The 17,676-nt window shown below is 38.9% G+C and overlaps 2 protein-coding genes across 5 annotated transcripts in view; one reads left to right on the forward strand and one right to left on the reverse strand.

The window, feature by feature from the left end:
- Window positions 1-2,059: 2,059 nt before the first annotated feature.
- LOC306865744 (erythropoietin-like) lies at window positions 2,060-7,615 on the forward strand. Of its 4 annotated transcripts, none has more exons than XM_079410511.1 (5): window positions 2,060-2,317; window positions 4,088-4,215; window positions 4,294-4,380; window positions 4,723-4,887; window positions 5,635-7,615. In XM_079410511.1, exons 1-5 carry the CDS (start codon window positions 2,302-2,304, stop codon window positions 5,797-5,799), a joined length of 561 nt encoding a protein of 186 aa, XP_079266637.1. In that variant the 5' UTR covers window positions 2,060-2,301; the 3' UTR covers window positions 5,800-7,615. The 4 variants fall into 4 exon arrangements, with proteins under 4 accessions (XP_079266637.1, XP_079266635.1, XP_079266638.1 ...); XM_079410509.1 differs by lacking the exon at window positions 2,060-2,317 and adding an exon at window positions 2,829-3,605; XM_079410512.1 differs by lacking the exon at window positions 2,060-2,317 and adding an exon at window positions 2,847-2,970.
- Window positions 7,616-9,594: 1,979 nt separating this feature from the next.
- LOC306865853 (neuroligin-2-like) overlaps window positions 9,595-17,676 on the reverse strand; it is a gene marked incomplete at both ends in the record, with an annotated part of 51,525 nt that continues 43,443 nt past the window's right edge. Inside the window, 5 exons of the mRNA XM_079410679.1 lie at window positions 9,595-10,516; window positions 10,625-10,991; window positions 11,985-12,138; window positions 12,241-12,506; window positions 15,108-15,293. Coding sequence (XP_079266805.1) covers window positions 9,595-10,516; window positions 10,625-10,991; window positions 11,985-12,138; window positions 12,241-12,506; window positions 15,108-15,293 — 1,895 coding nt within the window. The remainder of the gene's footprint in view (window positions 10,517-10,624; window positions 10,992-11,984; window positions 12,139-12,240; window positions 12,507-15,107; window positions 15,294-17,676) is intronic.

The following is a 17,676-nucleotide window of genomic DNA, read 5'->3' on the forward strand; positions in this document are numbered from 1 at the left end:
GTAGCTTCTCTATATATTTCTGTACAATTTTAAAACCAAGTCTTTTTTTAAATTTAGTGTTTTTCAATGTTATACAATACCATTGAAATATTTGGAGTCGGGAAGATTTAAAGAAATTAATGGAAATTAAATGAGAAAAAATATATATATTTAAAAAATGCATTAAAGGTTCCACCAAAATATTAAGCAGCGCATCTACTTTCAACATTGATAATAATAAGAAATGTTTCTTAAGCACCAAATCAGCATATTAGGATGATTTTTGAAGGATCATGCGACACTGAAGACTAAAATAATGGCTGCTTTGCCATCACAGGAATAAATTACACATGTAAAAAATCTTTCTTTTAAATTGCAATAATATTTTACAGTATGGCTGTTTTACTGTATTTTTTGATTAAATAAATGCAGTTTGGTGAGCATAAAAGACTTTTAACATTAAAAATCTTACTGGCTCCAAATTTTTTATAGGCCTATACAATATGATTTAACTCATATTTTTAGGATATTTAAGAAAAATTGTCATGTTAAAACAGTAATTGTATTTTTTTTTCCTGACCACCCTATGTCTATAATTATTTTATTGCTTTCATCTTAATATTAATCATCCTACATAAGCATAGTTTAATTGTGACAAACTGTCTCAGTTGACATATTAAGTAATTCATTGATACCATGTGAATTTTGGGTTGTGATAAAGATGTGTGTCAAAAAACAAACAAACAAACAAAATCTGTCCTGCTTTTTCAATCTATTTCTATGAGATTCTCCTTTTATTGTTTCAATAAACACTAGTGATACACATCAGTAAAAACCTAAGGACAATTCTAGTCGAGTTTCATCATTACAACCACATATAGTTTGTTTCATGACAATTCAATCATTAATACATGCATCATTTCCAGTAAAAATCAGATTCAATACCTTTGCAGCTTTTGTAAAGATGGAAGGAAAGAAAAGTGGCATGGTAAAAATGTGAAGAGTAGATGAATTTGAAAAAGTGTTAGCCTGTGCAGAGAGCCTTGAAAGCCATAAAAAGGAGGACAATTCAGAATTTACTGGGGTGGTCAAACAAGAACATCTGCCACATTCTGGTGAAATATTACACCTAAATAACCACCTATATGAACTATATTTGGCCTTTAAAGCAACATAAGTTTAAAGGAATGTAAAGGTCACACAGGACAAGTTTTCATTGACTGACCAATGCAAGCTAATACCATGAACAAGATTAGCAAACTTGTGGGACATTCCTTTCATTTCTTAAGGGCATAATCTAATCTCAGAGAGACACACAAATGAACCAGGATATACAAATGCCCTGAAGCGAATAAGGCTGTATAATCCTTAACACTCTCTCTCTAACTCATATTCTGCTTCTCCCTTGTATTCCTTTCTGTAAATTTTCTTTGGTTGATATCATTACTGCCTGTAGTAATTTTGTGTCTATACATCGTGTCAGTAATGGTGAAAGAACCATAATAGTTTTTTCCTCTTCTGGAAGACTTTGCAGATGTGGTCCAATGTAAACAATCTTCCTGTCTCCTGATCCCAAATCAGCAAACCACATTGACAAATCAGATGCTTTCTAACTATCACATTGCCCCAAGTCAGGGACTTTACCTAGTATAAAATGATCACGGGTTCCAAATATACAACGTTAAAGATGCTAGCCTATAGGTGTTCAGGAAGTACTATTTCTAAAGAGGACCCTGGGGCCTGGCCCATAATCCATGCTTGAGTGTAACCTATTTCTACAGCTGTGACCAAAAGATGCACGGCTGGCTGTACTTTAGTATTTGAACACTAGATGGTAGTCCTGTCAAAAAAAAAAAAAATATTGAAAATCCTTTCAGTTACTAGAAACATTCTTGATTAAATCTTGAATAATTATAGTTTTAGCTGCATACACTAGGGGTGGGGGCTATGGCCTATGTTTTAATCTCTTTATTTAGCATTTTATTTATTTATACAGTGGCCAAATATACGTGCATCTAGGAAAGTTTAACAAATTTGCCCTGAAACGTGAGACCACTGTCGTCACAGGATTGTGGGCTACACAGAAAAGCTGAATGTATATTGAGCAACATAGTGAATGGCAAACACAGCACAAATAGAACAGCGCGCTGGAATACTATCAAGCACGCACGAGGAACAGGGTCACGCAGAAGTCATACGGTGCATGCGTTGAGCTCAAATCTGCGCAGTCTGCAGTAGGGTAACTGTAGAGTGCATAAAGGCACACAAAAATCGCAGTTTAGGATTTAAGAACATTATGCACAGTAAAAATGCACCTTGCGAATGCAAACGTTTTCAGGTAAGTTAAGCTGTTTATCGACTTGTCCCTTGTTGTAGTTAAGAATTATATCGTAGTTTGTAATGCATTTTCTTTGTTATTTTACAATTTTATTATAATTTTAATAAATAAATAAATAAATGTTCAACCCACGATTCCAAATATCACATGTATGCTTGTAAATAACGCATTATTCACATGTGATATCATGTAGTTTCTATGAAGTTGTGTTGCTGCTCAGATGAGTGGCGTGACTTCAGTCATGCCGTGCATGAACTTACCAGAACTTCTTATTTCTTTGTGAGGCAGAGAGACCATACATTTTTTTTGTGTGTGTGTGATATGAGTGATAGAAATTCGCGTATGGGGGCAGTAACTAGTTCCTTTATGAAGGAATTAAGGCCAAAGTATACTTCGGCCGTCCGCGCACCGTCCGCATTACGTCATTTTCGTCATCAGGGGGGCGGCTCGCGGACAGCCGCGCACCCCGTCCGCGTGCAAGCAATTTTTTGAGACGGCGCGGACGGTGCGCGTACAACAGCGCATGCGCGAGGTGAATGTTGAGACAGCGCAAGTCAAGCATGTGTCGAGCTCGTCCGTCCGCGCTCATCCGCGGTTGAGAAAGCTGTGTGGACGCGTCTGTGCGCGAGACGGAACGGAACGCGGAAAGTGAAGTATACCCGGGCCTTTAGTTCACTTAATTCGTTTTTGTCATACACTGAATCCCTCCTGAAATGTGAAGAATTTGGCTGTGACATTTCATTGGTTTAGAGAACGAATAGCCTAGGTCCCTTGGCTGATTCGATGTTTTCAGCCGCCTATTAACGACGAACGAAATGAATTAAGGAGTGTTTGTAAGGAACTGAATGAAGATTAATCTCATAATAATCTCATGATAATCGATTACATTTCATTAAAATATCGAAAGAAACAAAAAAATCCGAAAAGCCTTAAAGTTTGATAAAAGTTATGCTCAATAGTTGACAATGAAGGAAGAATAAAGACTTCATGAACGATTTAACGAATCGTTTGAGTGAACGATTCAATGACTCACTAATAATAGATCTACCCAATGTAACCTGCAGGAAGTGTCGCCCAATGCATCTTTTTAGTATACTTGTCACTTGGATGAATCAAAGCAGCCTTAAAGCAGCCGAGGCTTTCCCAAGCTGCTATATTACTAAAAGAGGAGCTGTGTCATGCTATTTAGAGCGGCGATCCCAGTATACAGTGTCAATGACACAGAATGATGAATCAGATGATGTGCAGAAGCTTATCCTGGAGATAAAGAAGCGAAGACGAGTCAGAGGTGAAGGCTGTGGTGAATTCTGGGAAATTTGACCTCAACTGTGAAAAAAACTTAAGGTCCATATATGTTTAGCCTACATGATCAGTAGTAGAGTACAATTACAACGTGCGATTTGTGTTCTGTGGGTAGGGTGGCCGAGCGGTATAAAGCATTGGATTTAGGCTCCAGTCTCTCTGGAGGCGTGGGTTCGACATCACTTTAAAATTCTGATCTATCACTAAAGCTTCGTTGCTTGTGTGAATGGAATTAAGAAATTAGTAAATGAACTGCAGTTTAGGCACAGTGAAAATTATTCGAAAAAATGTGCTGTTGACTTCCTTATTTGCATACAATAATAATAATGAAACTACTACTATGAGTAATTATTCTTTTTATAAAGACAGGTACAATTTTTCATAAGCATAAAGATGATGAATAAAGAACCTTCCCACATCAATTTACTGTGAGTATTTGTAATAACAGTGTTTATTTGTCTTGTTGAGGTCTGGTGTCAGTTTTGATAGTGTTTGTGTGGATGGGTGGAAACCAGGTCTCACCCCTCCGACCCATCTGTGACCCGAGGGTTCTGGGCCACTTTGTACGAGAAGCTCGAGATTCTGAGGTCATCATGGTGAGGTCTCTATGAGCTTCACACAGAATGTCAGGTTATTTTCAGAAACATCACTTCATCGGTTTCTTTTTTTCTCAGAGAGGTTGCAGAGGAGGCTGTGGAGTGATGAAATCCTACTTAGTTCCTCTGACTAGTGTTGACTTTGCCGTTTGGGAACATGTAGATGTGAGTCATGATGTACTTTTTAACAATATAAAAACATTATGTATATACATACACATAAATGCATTAAATACTTAAAACCAGCATTGTGCAAATCAGTAATACAGCATAATACAAAAACATCAATATCCACATGCATATTCAACTCTTTTATTGTTTATATGTACTAGTAAAGGTACTTTAAAAAGGCTTTGATGTATTAATTCATCATTCAAATCTATTTTTCATGTTATCTTCATATCAGTGAAACCTGATTTCCAGTATTGGCTTATTTTATAGGCGATTCAAGCCAGTGTATTTCATTGAAAGTATTTCTACTCATTCCTAGTCTAAATCTATGTCCAGGTTCATGGACACGCTGTGGAGGTCCAGACTGGTCTGTCACTGCTGGATCAGGCCCTGAGTAGCGCGATGAAAACAGTGAGCAACTCTCCTCTGGCCAGTGCATTGGATAACAATATCAGTAACATCCACAGCCTCGGCCAGATCCTGCACAGTCTTGATTTACAGGTGTAGTAACCTCTGATGTCTTGTGACTATGAGCCCATGTGTCTTGTCACAGCAAGGTCTATTCTGACAGTATTGACTATTCTGACATCCACATCCAGCCTCTTTTCTAATTTGGCATTCTAGGAAATTGTGCAAACGTGCAGCGTATTTGGTTTACTTTCTCTTTTTTGGCTACAGTCAAAGTGGCGGCATGATTCTGGGAAATGTGTTTTGTTTCTCCAAAGCTTGATAGTTCAGTGACCGTGAGGGGAATTTTCATGCCATGCTGTACTGTGGAGCTGTATTTAAAATTTTCATATAAAATGTCAGTGGAATAAAATTACAGGGACAATAGAGATACCTAAAAATACTGCAGGCTATACTGCAGTTAAAATAAGTTCAGTCTAAATGGATTTTTCCCACTATAGTAAAGCAGAGTTCCAGTGTATGATTCATCACTTTCTGCAACTATGAGACTGAATTGAAGGCTGCATCAATAAATTTCAATTGAACCATTCCCACTGTGCTAAAATATGAATCGTGCTTAAAATATAGTACTAGAGTACAATACCCAATACAGTTGAAATGGGAGGGGAAACTAGCTTAGTAACCAAAGTAGATGATTTTAGCAGTAGAAAATAGTCTTGGCTTGTTTCGTGTGTTGTGATTATTTTGAGGCGATCCAATCAGATCTGAGAGCTGCAATCTATTCAATTTTAGTTTTTGGGATGATAAAGTTTCCCTAATGAGTCCATTCTGTTTCCACAGCAGGCCAGGTCCACAGTTCTTCCAGATGATTCAGCTCCTGCCAGCACACAGACGCAGGAGGTCTCCTCTCTCCCAGAACTTCTGCAGGTGCAGAGCAGTTTCCTGCGAGGGAAAGTCAGACTCCTGCTTTCAGCTGCACCAGCCTGCCAAGGGCAAAACAGCTGATGCGAGCTCAGAGGAGCTCGGGAACTGTTTACAGCAGTCACATATACACAACAAATGCGGACAAGAACGCTTGATTGTGACACGTTACCCAATTTAAAATCTTAAAGAGCTTATGAGTTCCAGGTGTCGCTCTTCAAATGGTCTTCTGCATTCGAAAGCCTGCAGTCATGTTTCTAGAGTATGCATCATGTGGAGAGTGAAGCAAAACAGCAGTGACACCTTGACTTATTCAACAAGGCGATCATGGCACAAGATCCAGCAGAGGAACATTTCAGAGCGCATAAGTGGACTCAAAGGCTTATATCGGTGTGGCGAACAGCTTGTCCGGCTGTATCCAGCCACCTGGACTACAGTACATCTGAGACACTTTTATTTAATTATATTTGTTCTGTTTTCTACAAATCCATGAATTGTGCTGCTATTTGTTCATTTTTTAGTAGGCAGTGTACGCACTCTACAGGACACATCCTTTTCTGAGATGTGTACATTTAACAGCAGGACCAAAGGAACCCTTTTTTTGAGGGTTCAGCAGGGTTTGCCATGTGGACACAATGCTGTGAGTCTGTTTGACGTATGCTTCCATCTAGAGGACAAAACAGGAAGTTTAAATGAAACTGTAAGTATACATAAAATTGGTGAATATATTTTTTTTTAAGTATACAGTTTAGCACAACAACATGCAAATAAGGAGACAGGTCTGTCAGTATGTTTAATAACCTTTTTTAATGTTGTCCAGTTCAGATACACAACATACAGTGTGTAGTAGCCTGTATAGGAAATAGAAATATGAATTTCAATCTTTAGACCCGTTGCAGTCATACAGTCCCCACATCTCAAGCCTTTTTTTTTTACGTTGCTGAAATTCAACAAAATGAAACTCAACAGGTGCAAGTCTTTTTTTTTTGGCGACCAAGCATTAATACTCAACAGTTGTGTTTCTCAGGATTTTTTTTCTTCATATTTTCTTCTTTAAATCCTCTATAATACATAGGCAACCCAGACAAAAAGTATCACCATGTATGTCTGGTGAGAGTGTGCTTTATATGTCTGTCAGTTGCCGGTAGAATCATCTCTCCCTTTATTTTGTAGAAAAATATGAACTGTTTAAATTCTCTACTTTGAAATATATGCAGCTCAAATTCACAACAAAGAGATAAGCCAGAATTCTGTGGAATCCCACCCCCACTCTAACAAATCTCCAATGGTTTGGGTAACATTAAATTTCTAAGAACTTACAACCAGGTAAGAGAAAACAAACACCCCACAGTGTCATTTAGTCCACTGAAGCGTAATGAAGAACACCCAGGAGAATGACTCAAACAGCAGGCCTCTCGGAAAAAAACAGGGCTGACTCAAGCGATTTACATCCTACGGCCTCATACGAGGAAATAAAACGAGCTTTTCCACATTTAACCATCTCCAACAAAATATTCTGATTAGGCCCTGATCGGTTCCACCCTCCGTTTTTCAAGCGAAACAGAATCAGATGCAGCCAGCGACTCTATTGTCCACCGCATTGTCGGGTCTTGCAGCAAATTTGAATTCCAAATGCAATTACTCTCATCAAGTGCGCTCATTCTTGACTCAATATATTCTCTAATGTGGAATTCGCTTCGTTTCCGCTTCCCTCAACATTCATTACGATTTAATGTCTTTTGTCAAAAAAGAAGCTTTAGTATCTGTAAACCTTCAAATGAAAATCTAATAAGGGTCTTCAGAATTGTGTGTGGAGGGATGTGATTGGCTGAATGAGCTTGCACCTGTTTTTACAGTGGATACGATTGGCCATGAACCCAACAATAAACAAAATATTTACAAAGACCATGTCATCTCTTACACTTATAAAAATGTACAGTTTGCATCTTGTGTTTTTTGTCATGGCATGACAGAAGGTGGTCTTGCGTGTTTTCCATCCACCCACTGACAAGAAACTCCAAAAACAAGATGACGAGAGAACAAAAAAATGGATGGAGATGAGAGCGGTAAGCAGTTGCTTGCATTATGGATCGTAAATGTATATTTAAGTGGCGTGAGGGGTGACGCCTCGTCCAGTGTAGCGCAGTACGCCTCTTCAGGCTGCGTTTAGTTTCTGACCACCACCGTGGCTCAAACCTGATGCACAAAGCTTCCAGAGTCAGTATCCAGAGCTCATTTAGGGCCACATCTGTCCTGCTCCTCATACACTCACACTTATATGCGCACACGTGAATGCAAACCACCCCGTCTCCCGCTTCCTCTCGGCCAGTTCGTTCTTGGCACCCTGAAAGAGAGATTTCAGAAAAAAAACGTTGAGAGGTGAGAGGCTAAATCAGAAGGTCTTACGGGGACTTGTGACAGGGCATATAACAAGATGTCCGCCTGATGACAAGTGAGTTCAAACTGAGATAATCACTCAAAGGTCAGTGTCAGTGAGGGGGAAGAATGTTCTGGACACGTCATGAGCTCTCTTGGGCTCCGGATAAAAGAGAGAGACGGAGAGACTCCAGCTGTGCTGGGAATGGGCGCAGGTGTTGATCCCGTCGCTCTGGACGTCCAACTCAGCAGAGTCAGAGTCTTTACGGAGTGAACGTTCCTTAACTCAATGTAGTGTAATGCGCGGGTTACTACAGAGGACTATACGAGCAGAGAGAGAGATAAAAGGGATAAAAAAGGAGAGGAGGGGATCGTGGATCTGATCAGTTCTTCTCCGGGAGATGAGCTTTGTCGTAAGCTTCCGTAATTATAAATGAAAAAAAAGAAGGGAACTATTTATCCTCTTTATTATTGTCAAGAATCAGTTTCATTTCCGGATATGACCATGTATCTACAGAGGGAAAAGAATCTTCAAATGAAGTGCACAAAATACAGCTGATGTAAAAAAAAAAGAGAGAGAGAGACAGAGAAAAAGAGAGTGAGCAAGAGAGAGAAGACTGTTGCAGAAAAAGACAATAAAAAGACAAAGAAGGAAGAGTCTTGAATCTCGAATGTCCATTTTCCTCTTAAAAAATAAATCATGCAAATTTCCCAAAGCGCAATCAAGATATAAATTTAATGAATCTATATCTTTTTATATAGATATTTGTAGTTTTGTTCATTTCTCTCCATAGGCAAATAACAGTGACAGTGCAAAACAAAAAGCAAAAAATAAACATAAAAAATGAGAGAGACCAAAGAAAAGAAAAACAAATTGGCACTTTTTTCTCAATTCTGCAAAATAAATATATGCAAAATAAATGAATAAATCCAGTTCAGGTGATTCTCTCCACGTCCGTCCACAAGACTGCGTCTGATTGGACGATGATCACAGTACTTGGCACAAGAATGCTGGTAAAAATTAGATAGTAGAATCTTTTTTTTTCATTCATAGCCTTATAAGGTTATCAATAATACATATTTTACACGTATGTTTTCTTGATTTATAAAACAGTCCGAAGTAGGAAAAATTGTTCTTTTTTAGGGACTAGAAATGGCTACAGCAGAGAAAAAGACTCGGGGTAAAGAAAATAAAAAAAAGGGAAAGGTGGCAATGAGACTTGAGGGGGAAAAAAACTGGAGAAAAAAATTAAATGGTAGGGGATAGCTGCTGTATTGAGTAGGGAAAATGGCCAACATTTCTCCACCCAAAATCTTCTCCAAGAACGAGAGGAGCAGGAAGAGTAAAACAAGAAAGAACGAGAGAGAAAGAGAGTGTGCTGGGAGTGGACTTAAAAAGGACAGGAGCAGTGTGTTGGACAGTATCCGTGTAGAGCACCACTCTTAGTACTGGAGGTCTGTGTTCCTATGCGTTTGGGGAGCCTGGTCCCCTCAGAGGGGTTACTATACTCGTGTGGTGGAGTGCTGGTGGGGCAGGGCGTTGTTGCTATGCCCAGCACTTGGTGCAGGCGCAGGGGGATAAGTGTTGAAGGCATGGAGGGGCTGCATGCCAGTGATGGTGCTGGGGATCATAGAAAGCGTGTTAGTCGTCATAAGGGGCACGTCCTCAGGTGCCCGCCGTAGTGCCAGAGTGTAGTCCGGCGGGCACACAGGTGGTCTTAGAGGTTCCAAGTCGCCATGTAGACCACGCGATGGAAGAGGTGTGCCGTGGTCGAGCTCCACCCTCTGCTGCTTCATCTGCAAGGACATTAGCTCCTCCTCCTGGCTCAAAGCCAAGTCGTTATGGGGCGGAGCCCCCACAATGCCGATGCCTGGCCCCGCCCCACGTTGAGGTGAGAGGCGCCGATGCCGGCGTTGCAGCAGCTCGTGCCGTTTGTCGCGTTTATAGTACAACGCGGCAAACGCCAGAACATTGAGGAATAGCAGCGACGCGCCCACTGCTACTGTCACGCTCAGCTCCGTCGAGTAGTCCCTTGTGTCGCTGGGGAATGGGAAGCGTCCAGGAGAGTGTTCAGAACCTTCGAGGTCTGGGTCAGGTGGGTAGGTTGAGACCGTGGGGTGGCGAGTAGAGCGTGTGCCGGGGCTCTGGGCCGTGCCCTTCCAGCCGGGCCGGTGCGGGCTGCCAGGCGGCAGTCGCGTGGTTATGGAGCTGATGATCTCCTCATGAAGGGTGTGGAGGTGAGGAACCAGCTCAAGCCAGAAGGCAACTTTGTTGGCACGGTAATTATCCCGGATGCGAGGCTTCAAACCGATGTGGAGGTACTGCTTGTCTTTAGAGCTGAATTTGGTCCAGATAACTTCCTCAAAGCGATTGGGCTTAGTATGGATGAACTTGGTATCCTGCGGTACTGGAATGTTCGGATCACTGGAAAAAAAAAATATTGAAACAAAGTGAGAAGAATATAAGAAGACAGAACTGCATTTGTATTCTGGTCTCACTGGGTGAACAAATTTGGACAGATCAAACTCTCACCCTGTCTTGGCGAAGTTGGTCCAGTATGTCATCACCACAGCGCTGAGCATGACATCGTTCTTGGAAAAGTTGCAGGGAAATAGATCTGTGGCACCCACCATGGGTACACCGAACACATACGGGATCTCGTCGCCATGTGCTGCGTCTGCCCACTCGGGTCGTGCCTCCATCTGGCAGTGGTGGTGGAAGGTATAAAAATAAACAGGAGACTGGAACTCAGCATGCAGCTTAGCTGTGGCCACTGCTGGCGCCACCCATTGGTGGTCGGTAAAAAGTGCAAGTAGAGTTTTACGCCGCATGTCACCGTTGTCGCGGTCAGCCCAATCTGTGTACATGAACTTTATAGTCTCCCGCAGTATGTCTTTACCTAAAAAGGGACAGAGAGAGACCAAGAGAAAAAAAGGTGGATGTTGGATGTTGAAAGACAGAGTTGGTTGTCACACAAAGCAGGGCACCTTGACCCAATATAGGAGACAGTGAGACAGAAGCACCCAAGGTGAGGGGTAAAATTAGAATGATTACCTTGAACAACCGCTAAAAGAATGTGTAGATGTGTATGTCAGTGTTGTCTACAGAAATCTGTGGGACTGTCCTGAATGGCACACTTGATTGCATGTAATATGTTTTCCAAGTGCACACTTATGCACAGATTTCTTAGAACTTCTTTGGATCTCAAAGCAAATCTTCTTTTAATAGGTTCTCCATTTAGTGCATGATTAGAAATCCTACAATCATTTACATTTATTGAATATTTAAATATGGCAAATTATGTATTTTAAATCTATGCATTTAAAGGTTGGAATACACTACACGACTTTTAAAATCTGAACAGTTTTTAAAACACCAGGCATCATATAGTTACTATATTTTGTAAATAGTGACAGAGGAAAACTGGGCATCATATGCTACCAGACTTTAAAGCTGTTCCGATCACAACAAACTTGCAAAAACGTGCTTTATTGCTAGGAGCCGCATGACAAATGAAAACAACATGTACAGTATATTGGCTGAAATCATCAAACATGTTTGTTATCGTCCGACTGGTTTGGAATCAAAGTTTGTAGCAAAAAAATCTGAGTCTGTAACCATTATACACTACGCGATTTTCTATGGAATCTGTCAAATCATATCTGCAGTCTAGTTCTGACTTTCGGCAAATAGCGTCAACTTCTCCAAACTGTAAATCCGCGGAAAATAGGGACAAAGATCATGTAGTGTATTCAAGGCTTAACTCTGCATGCATTCAACTCAGTGAAAAATCTAAATTATTTTAACATTGTGCTGTAGATTCAGTGGCAGCAATGGCAGTGCAAACATCAGCCTATGTGCAAGTGACTATGGTTGTATCAGTGAAACTCACCATCTGGGTATCCGTAGAGGTTGTCCACAAAATTTGATATGGTGTAGTCGAAGGAAGCGGCTGAAATACCATCCTCACCCTCACTGTCATCTACAAATTTCAGCCCTTCACCCTGGTTCACCCCCAACAATATGTCGTAGTTCAGGAACTCCCCCTGAGGACATTACACAAATGTCACCCATTGTACCCACTATCGCTAATTAACTGACATGATTAGACTCTAAACTCTGGGACCCTGCAGTGACTAAAATCACACCTGCTGCATGAGGATCTCGGGGTCATCGGGTACCACATCTCCGTCCACCACCGGTCCGAATGCGATGTGATAGCGGGCAGGTTGGATATCCTGATCCACCATCTCCCTGAAGCTCTTCCTTCGCAGACAGTCCACCAGATCTGCAGTGTCACTGTAGCTGCAGCCCACCTTCTTGGCCAGGATCTTGGTGTACATCAGAGGTCGGTAGTTCACTGACCAGCTGGATATGGCGGAGCCACTCTGAGCAATGGCCCTCTGGAACAAACCTGAAACCAGGGCCAGTTACAAGACAATGACTAAGAAAAGTCAAAGAGCAGGCTATAATGTGAGTGAGTCAATGTGGACAGAGTGTGACCCATCTATGAGCAAGATAAAGCCACTGAACATCTTTTATCATCACAAAATGAACTCCTTTCCATGACAATAAATGTTTTCCAGGCTGGTTCCTTAACTTTAGAACAGAATATTCACTTCATAATAGAGAACACGTTTTTAACTTTAGAACAGAAGAGATTCTTAACTTCAGAACAGAAAATAATATAATCTCAGTTTTAGAAAGAGATCAGAACTGAATCTTATTTTCAGAACAGAAGCTTAAGATCAGAAAATAACAGGACAGATTCTTAACTTCAGAAAAAAGAACAGAACAAAATGGAATCTTAATAGAACACATTCTTAACATATTCTTCAGAACAGAATCTTAATTTCAGAAAAGAACACAACTGAATCTTAATTTCAGATCAGAATAGAATAGAATCTAGTACATTTTTGCATTTGGCAGACACTTTTATCCAGAGCAACTTGCAATGCATTGAAGGAAGACATTTTATCAGTTCATGCATTTCCTGAAATCAAACCTATGACCTTGGCATTGCTAGTGCCATTCTCCAATCTTTGAGCTACAGGAATGCCAGAATCCCAGAAAACGATTGGCCTTGTGTACTGGCTACAAAAGCGAGGTGAGGTGAAGTGTGTATTTAATCTTTAAAAATGTTCAATTAAACAGTGTGTCATGTAAATTCGGACCAACACTGTCAATGTCAATGGACCTTACTGTATATGAAACTGTGCTACAAGTAAAGTTCTGAAAAGTTTTAATGGTCAGAGAAACATGTTGCTAAGCTAAAATGGTGAAAGTCTGCACAGTAGAAAGGTCATGCTGGCTTCAACAAGGCATAACCAATAACAGCATAAACCAACAGTCAGGGGCTCCTTTTAATGTGAGTTGTAAATAGGGCAGGTAGAAACTCTGATTCATTCCTTGAGTGAAAGTGACAAAGTGAGCTCAGCAGTGTTCGAAAAGGCTTTCGATAAGCATGAGGAAACCATCTTGGCTTTCAGAATCCTGCTGCACTGTTATGTAAAGTGCCCCATAGTTTTCATCTGCAGATTCTGTTATTAATTATTAAAATGTTCCCCCACCCCCCAGTCACACACACACACACACACACACTTGCACTATACTCTTATTACAAGACCCCCCCCCCACTTCAGTTCCCTATGAAATCAATTAAGAATCAGCTCAGCTGCAGTCCAACACTTCTGCATCTCACACTTGTACATACTGCTCATTATGAATTTGTCTCACATCCCTCCATTTTTATCACACAGCACTCATTATAAACTGGCATCAAATGCAGACGCACGTGTGATCTCGAGATAGTGATGTAAATCAGTCTCGCACACACACAAACTCTCGCACACTGCAAGGCATTGCCAAAAATCAGTCTCACTTTCACATAACCGCACAATATATCAATATTGAAAAAATTCAGAACGTAGAATAGTATATTGTACAAATATATAGAACAAATAGGGTTCTAGACTTTAAAACAATTCCAAATATCCAAAAATAATAGTCTTCCAGGTTTGGAATGATATGAGGGTCAGTAAATGGGTCAATAACAAATGAGAGTGCCCATGATAAAGAGAAAGAAAAACTTTCCATTGATGTTGGAAATATTTATACCATTTTCAAGGAAAGTTTAAATTTCATGAGTCTAAAATATCACATGGTGTCAAAAGTAATACATTTTCATTATACTTTGTGAGCGTAAACATCTTAATTATTTTTTAAAATGTAGTTTTACTAAGAAATAATAAAAGATTGTCAAACTACTTCTTTTTAATAAAAGCTTGTTTTTAAATGAGCCTTGTATCTTCATTATGGTGTCAGGACAGTTGATATTTTTGACTTGATGTCCATCTTGAAATAAAATTCAATACAGAAATGAAAAGCACTCTTATAAGATGTGTATTCCATTCATTGTACTATCCAAAAGTCTGACCCCAAACCTCTTCTGACTAGATGTTTTTAATTTCTGCACTGAAGTAATATTTTAAAATGTGACTACAATTTCAAAAAACTGTTCTCTATTTGAATATATTTTAATATTTCTGAGATGCAAAACTACATTTTCAGCATCATTACTCCAGTCTTCACTGTCACATGAACCTTCAGAAATCATTCTAATGCTGATTTGCTGCTCATGAAACATTTCTTGAACATGATTAATACTGAAAACAGTTGTGCTACTTAATACTTTAGGTACTTTTTGATACAGTGATACACAATACAAAGTTACATTGATGAATAGAAAGGAATTTATTTGATCATTTATTTGAATTTATTTATTTCACTGTCACGTTTGATCAATTTAATAAAAGTATTTTTCTTTCAAAACAAAAAAAATCTCACTGATCCCAACATATGAATGTGTATGAACTACACTTGTAGTTTTGAATGCATTTTTTAATAAATAGAGAAAAAAAAATAAGTGTCCTAATGAATAAATGTTAATTTTCTGGTGACCTTCCTTCAAATGATGGGATTTTGTATTGATGATCAAGGGAACAGAGTTTCAAACCTTCAGAATGATGGGACAGGATGAGAAGGTTGACGCAAGAGGCTCCGGCCCCAGAGCCAAATATGGTGATTCTCTCTGGGTCTCCTCCGAAGTGTCCAATGTTCTCGTTGAGCCATCGCAGAGCCTGAATCTGGTCCAGTAGCCCATAATTCCCCTTTGCAGACTGATCTCCAGTGCTCAGAAAACCTACGGAGATCAAGAGAGTTAGACTAGAGATAAGATAACAGACAATGTGAACCAAAGGTATAAAAGACCATGATCAATAAATGTTGACCAAGATCAAGCACTCTGAGGCCAAGAAGAGCAAAGTGCCTTGGTAAACAGAAAGAATGCGGTAAGGCTGAGGACTAAAGCATTAATAGGTCATGCTCATTTGGAACTTCCTGTTGCCATTTGGAATGATTCCAATAGACTTGAACTGGCCATGAATAATATAGACTATGTTTGGTATAGCAAAGTATGATATGACTTATACTATACTTGAAAGTCATGGTTTACATTTTTTTCTCTTACTAGACTGGAATATGTTTTTAACATTTTTTATCAATGCATAACAAAAAAATAGCAGTAGTACATTAGTAGTACAATAGTACGTTAGTATTTAGAAAAAAAATCTGTCAAAGTGTGAAAGTGAATAATTCTTTGGTCTACATGAACATGATTCACTCACCGAAATCAGAACTGATTCAAAAGATTAAAATCATTCCATGCCTAGTTAATAAATTCCTTTAAAAATGGCTCAAAACATACAATATGTCTTCAATTACAGTACTATGAAAGCTTTAGCAGAACCTTTTATTTAAATTTCAAGTTTTAAGACAATTTGTACTCATAAGACTGGAATAAAATTGTTTGTAAATTTGAGCATATTTATGAATACATAATGAAAAAATAGTATGCATTATTACTAGTATACTGCACATTAGACATTAAGCAACTAGTATACTGCACATTAGACATTAAGCAACTAGTATACTGCACATTAGACATTAAGCAACTAGTATACTGCACATTAGACATTAAGCAACTAGTATACTGCACATTAGACATTAAGCAGTACATTTGTTTTTGTTAATGAATCATTTACGTGAATGATTCAATGACTGAACCCTCTGGAATCTGAACCCTACACTGTGAAAAAAAAAAGTTGTTGTTTCAACTTAAAATAATTTGTTACCCCCGCTGCCTTAAAATCTTTAGTTTAGTCAACTAAAATATTCCAGTTGTCCCTTAAATTAACATTGAGTAACTTAAAATTTCAAGTTGACTAAACTAAAAATTTTAAGTCAGCGGGGGTAACACATTATTTTAAGTTGAAACTATTTTTTTGAAACAATTTTTTTGTTTCGAACAGTGACTAAGCAAACAAACAAAATCAATCAAAACTGATTTAAACGATTAAAGTTATTCCATTGCAAGTTCATAAATTTATTTATAATCACTCAAAAACAGTCTTTAACTACAGTACAATGAAAGCTTTAGCAGGACATATTTTAAAGTCAATTTTTACACTTTTTTTTTTCTCGTAATATTTAGCATGTTAAAAATAGTAGACATTATATATTGTATACGGAACATTATATATTAAGCAGTTCGTTAGTATTTTTGAATCTTTAAGTGAATCATTCAGTGACTGAATCCTTTGGTCTAAATGAACATGACTCATATGACCCAATGATGCCTAAAGGAATGTGACTGAACAAATGAATTAACAGATCCGAACTGATTTAAAAGACTCATTCTATTGCTAGTTCATAAATCTATCACTCAAAAACGTGTCTTAAGTTACAGCAGCATAAAAGCTTAAGCAGAACATATTTGAATGTCAGCATTTAAAAAAAAAGTTTTTCTCAGGCTTGAAGTAAAATTATTTGTAAAATTGAACATGTTTATCAATGCGTAATATAGGCATTATTTAGTGTACTGTACATTATACAATAAGCAGTAAGTTCAGTTTAAAAAAAAATGCTAAAAGCCTCTACAGGATTAGCCTACAGGAACAGTGACTCAACAAATGAACGGATCAAACTGCTTAAAATCATTCCATCGCTAGTTCATAAATCTATTTATAATCGCTCAAAAACATGTGTGTCTTCAATTACAGCAGCTTTAGCAGAACATTTTCCTCTGCAACGCTCAGAACTGTGATCCTCAGGGGTACTGGGGTGGGTTTGATGCATTAACTGTTATCGCTGCTGGTGAGAGGAGCTTTATTATCATCTTGTCAAGCCCTTTATGACGACTCTAGCCGATTAGCCAGTTTAGACATTTGGACTGTTGTTCTCTGGGTAGAAAAAGCTTGAGAGCCCACATCCACATACATACTTCAAAACAGGAGGCCCATATACCATTATGGACATCCACAAATAATGCATGCTATTGCTCATTAAAATGGGGCGTGCGAGGCTCTGGTAAATGAGAACTAAAGAGCTTATGTAAGACCGTCTATTTTACTATTCTAACTGAACTGGTGATGCACTGAAAACATGAAAATGTGGCGAGAAAAAGGGGAATTTCAAACATATTTCACATGTCTAAGAAACCACTCTTCAGACTGTGAAAGATAGAC

Source organism: Barbus barbus, assembly GCF_936440315.1.
Source record: "Barbus barbus genome assembly, chromosome: 47".
Classification (NCBI taxonomy): domain Eukaryota; kingdom Metazoa; phylum Chordata; class Actinopteri; order Cypriniformes; family Cyprinidae; genus Barbus; species Barbus barbus.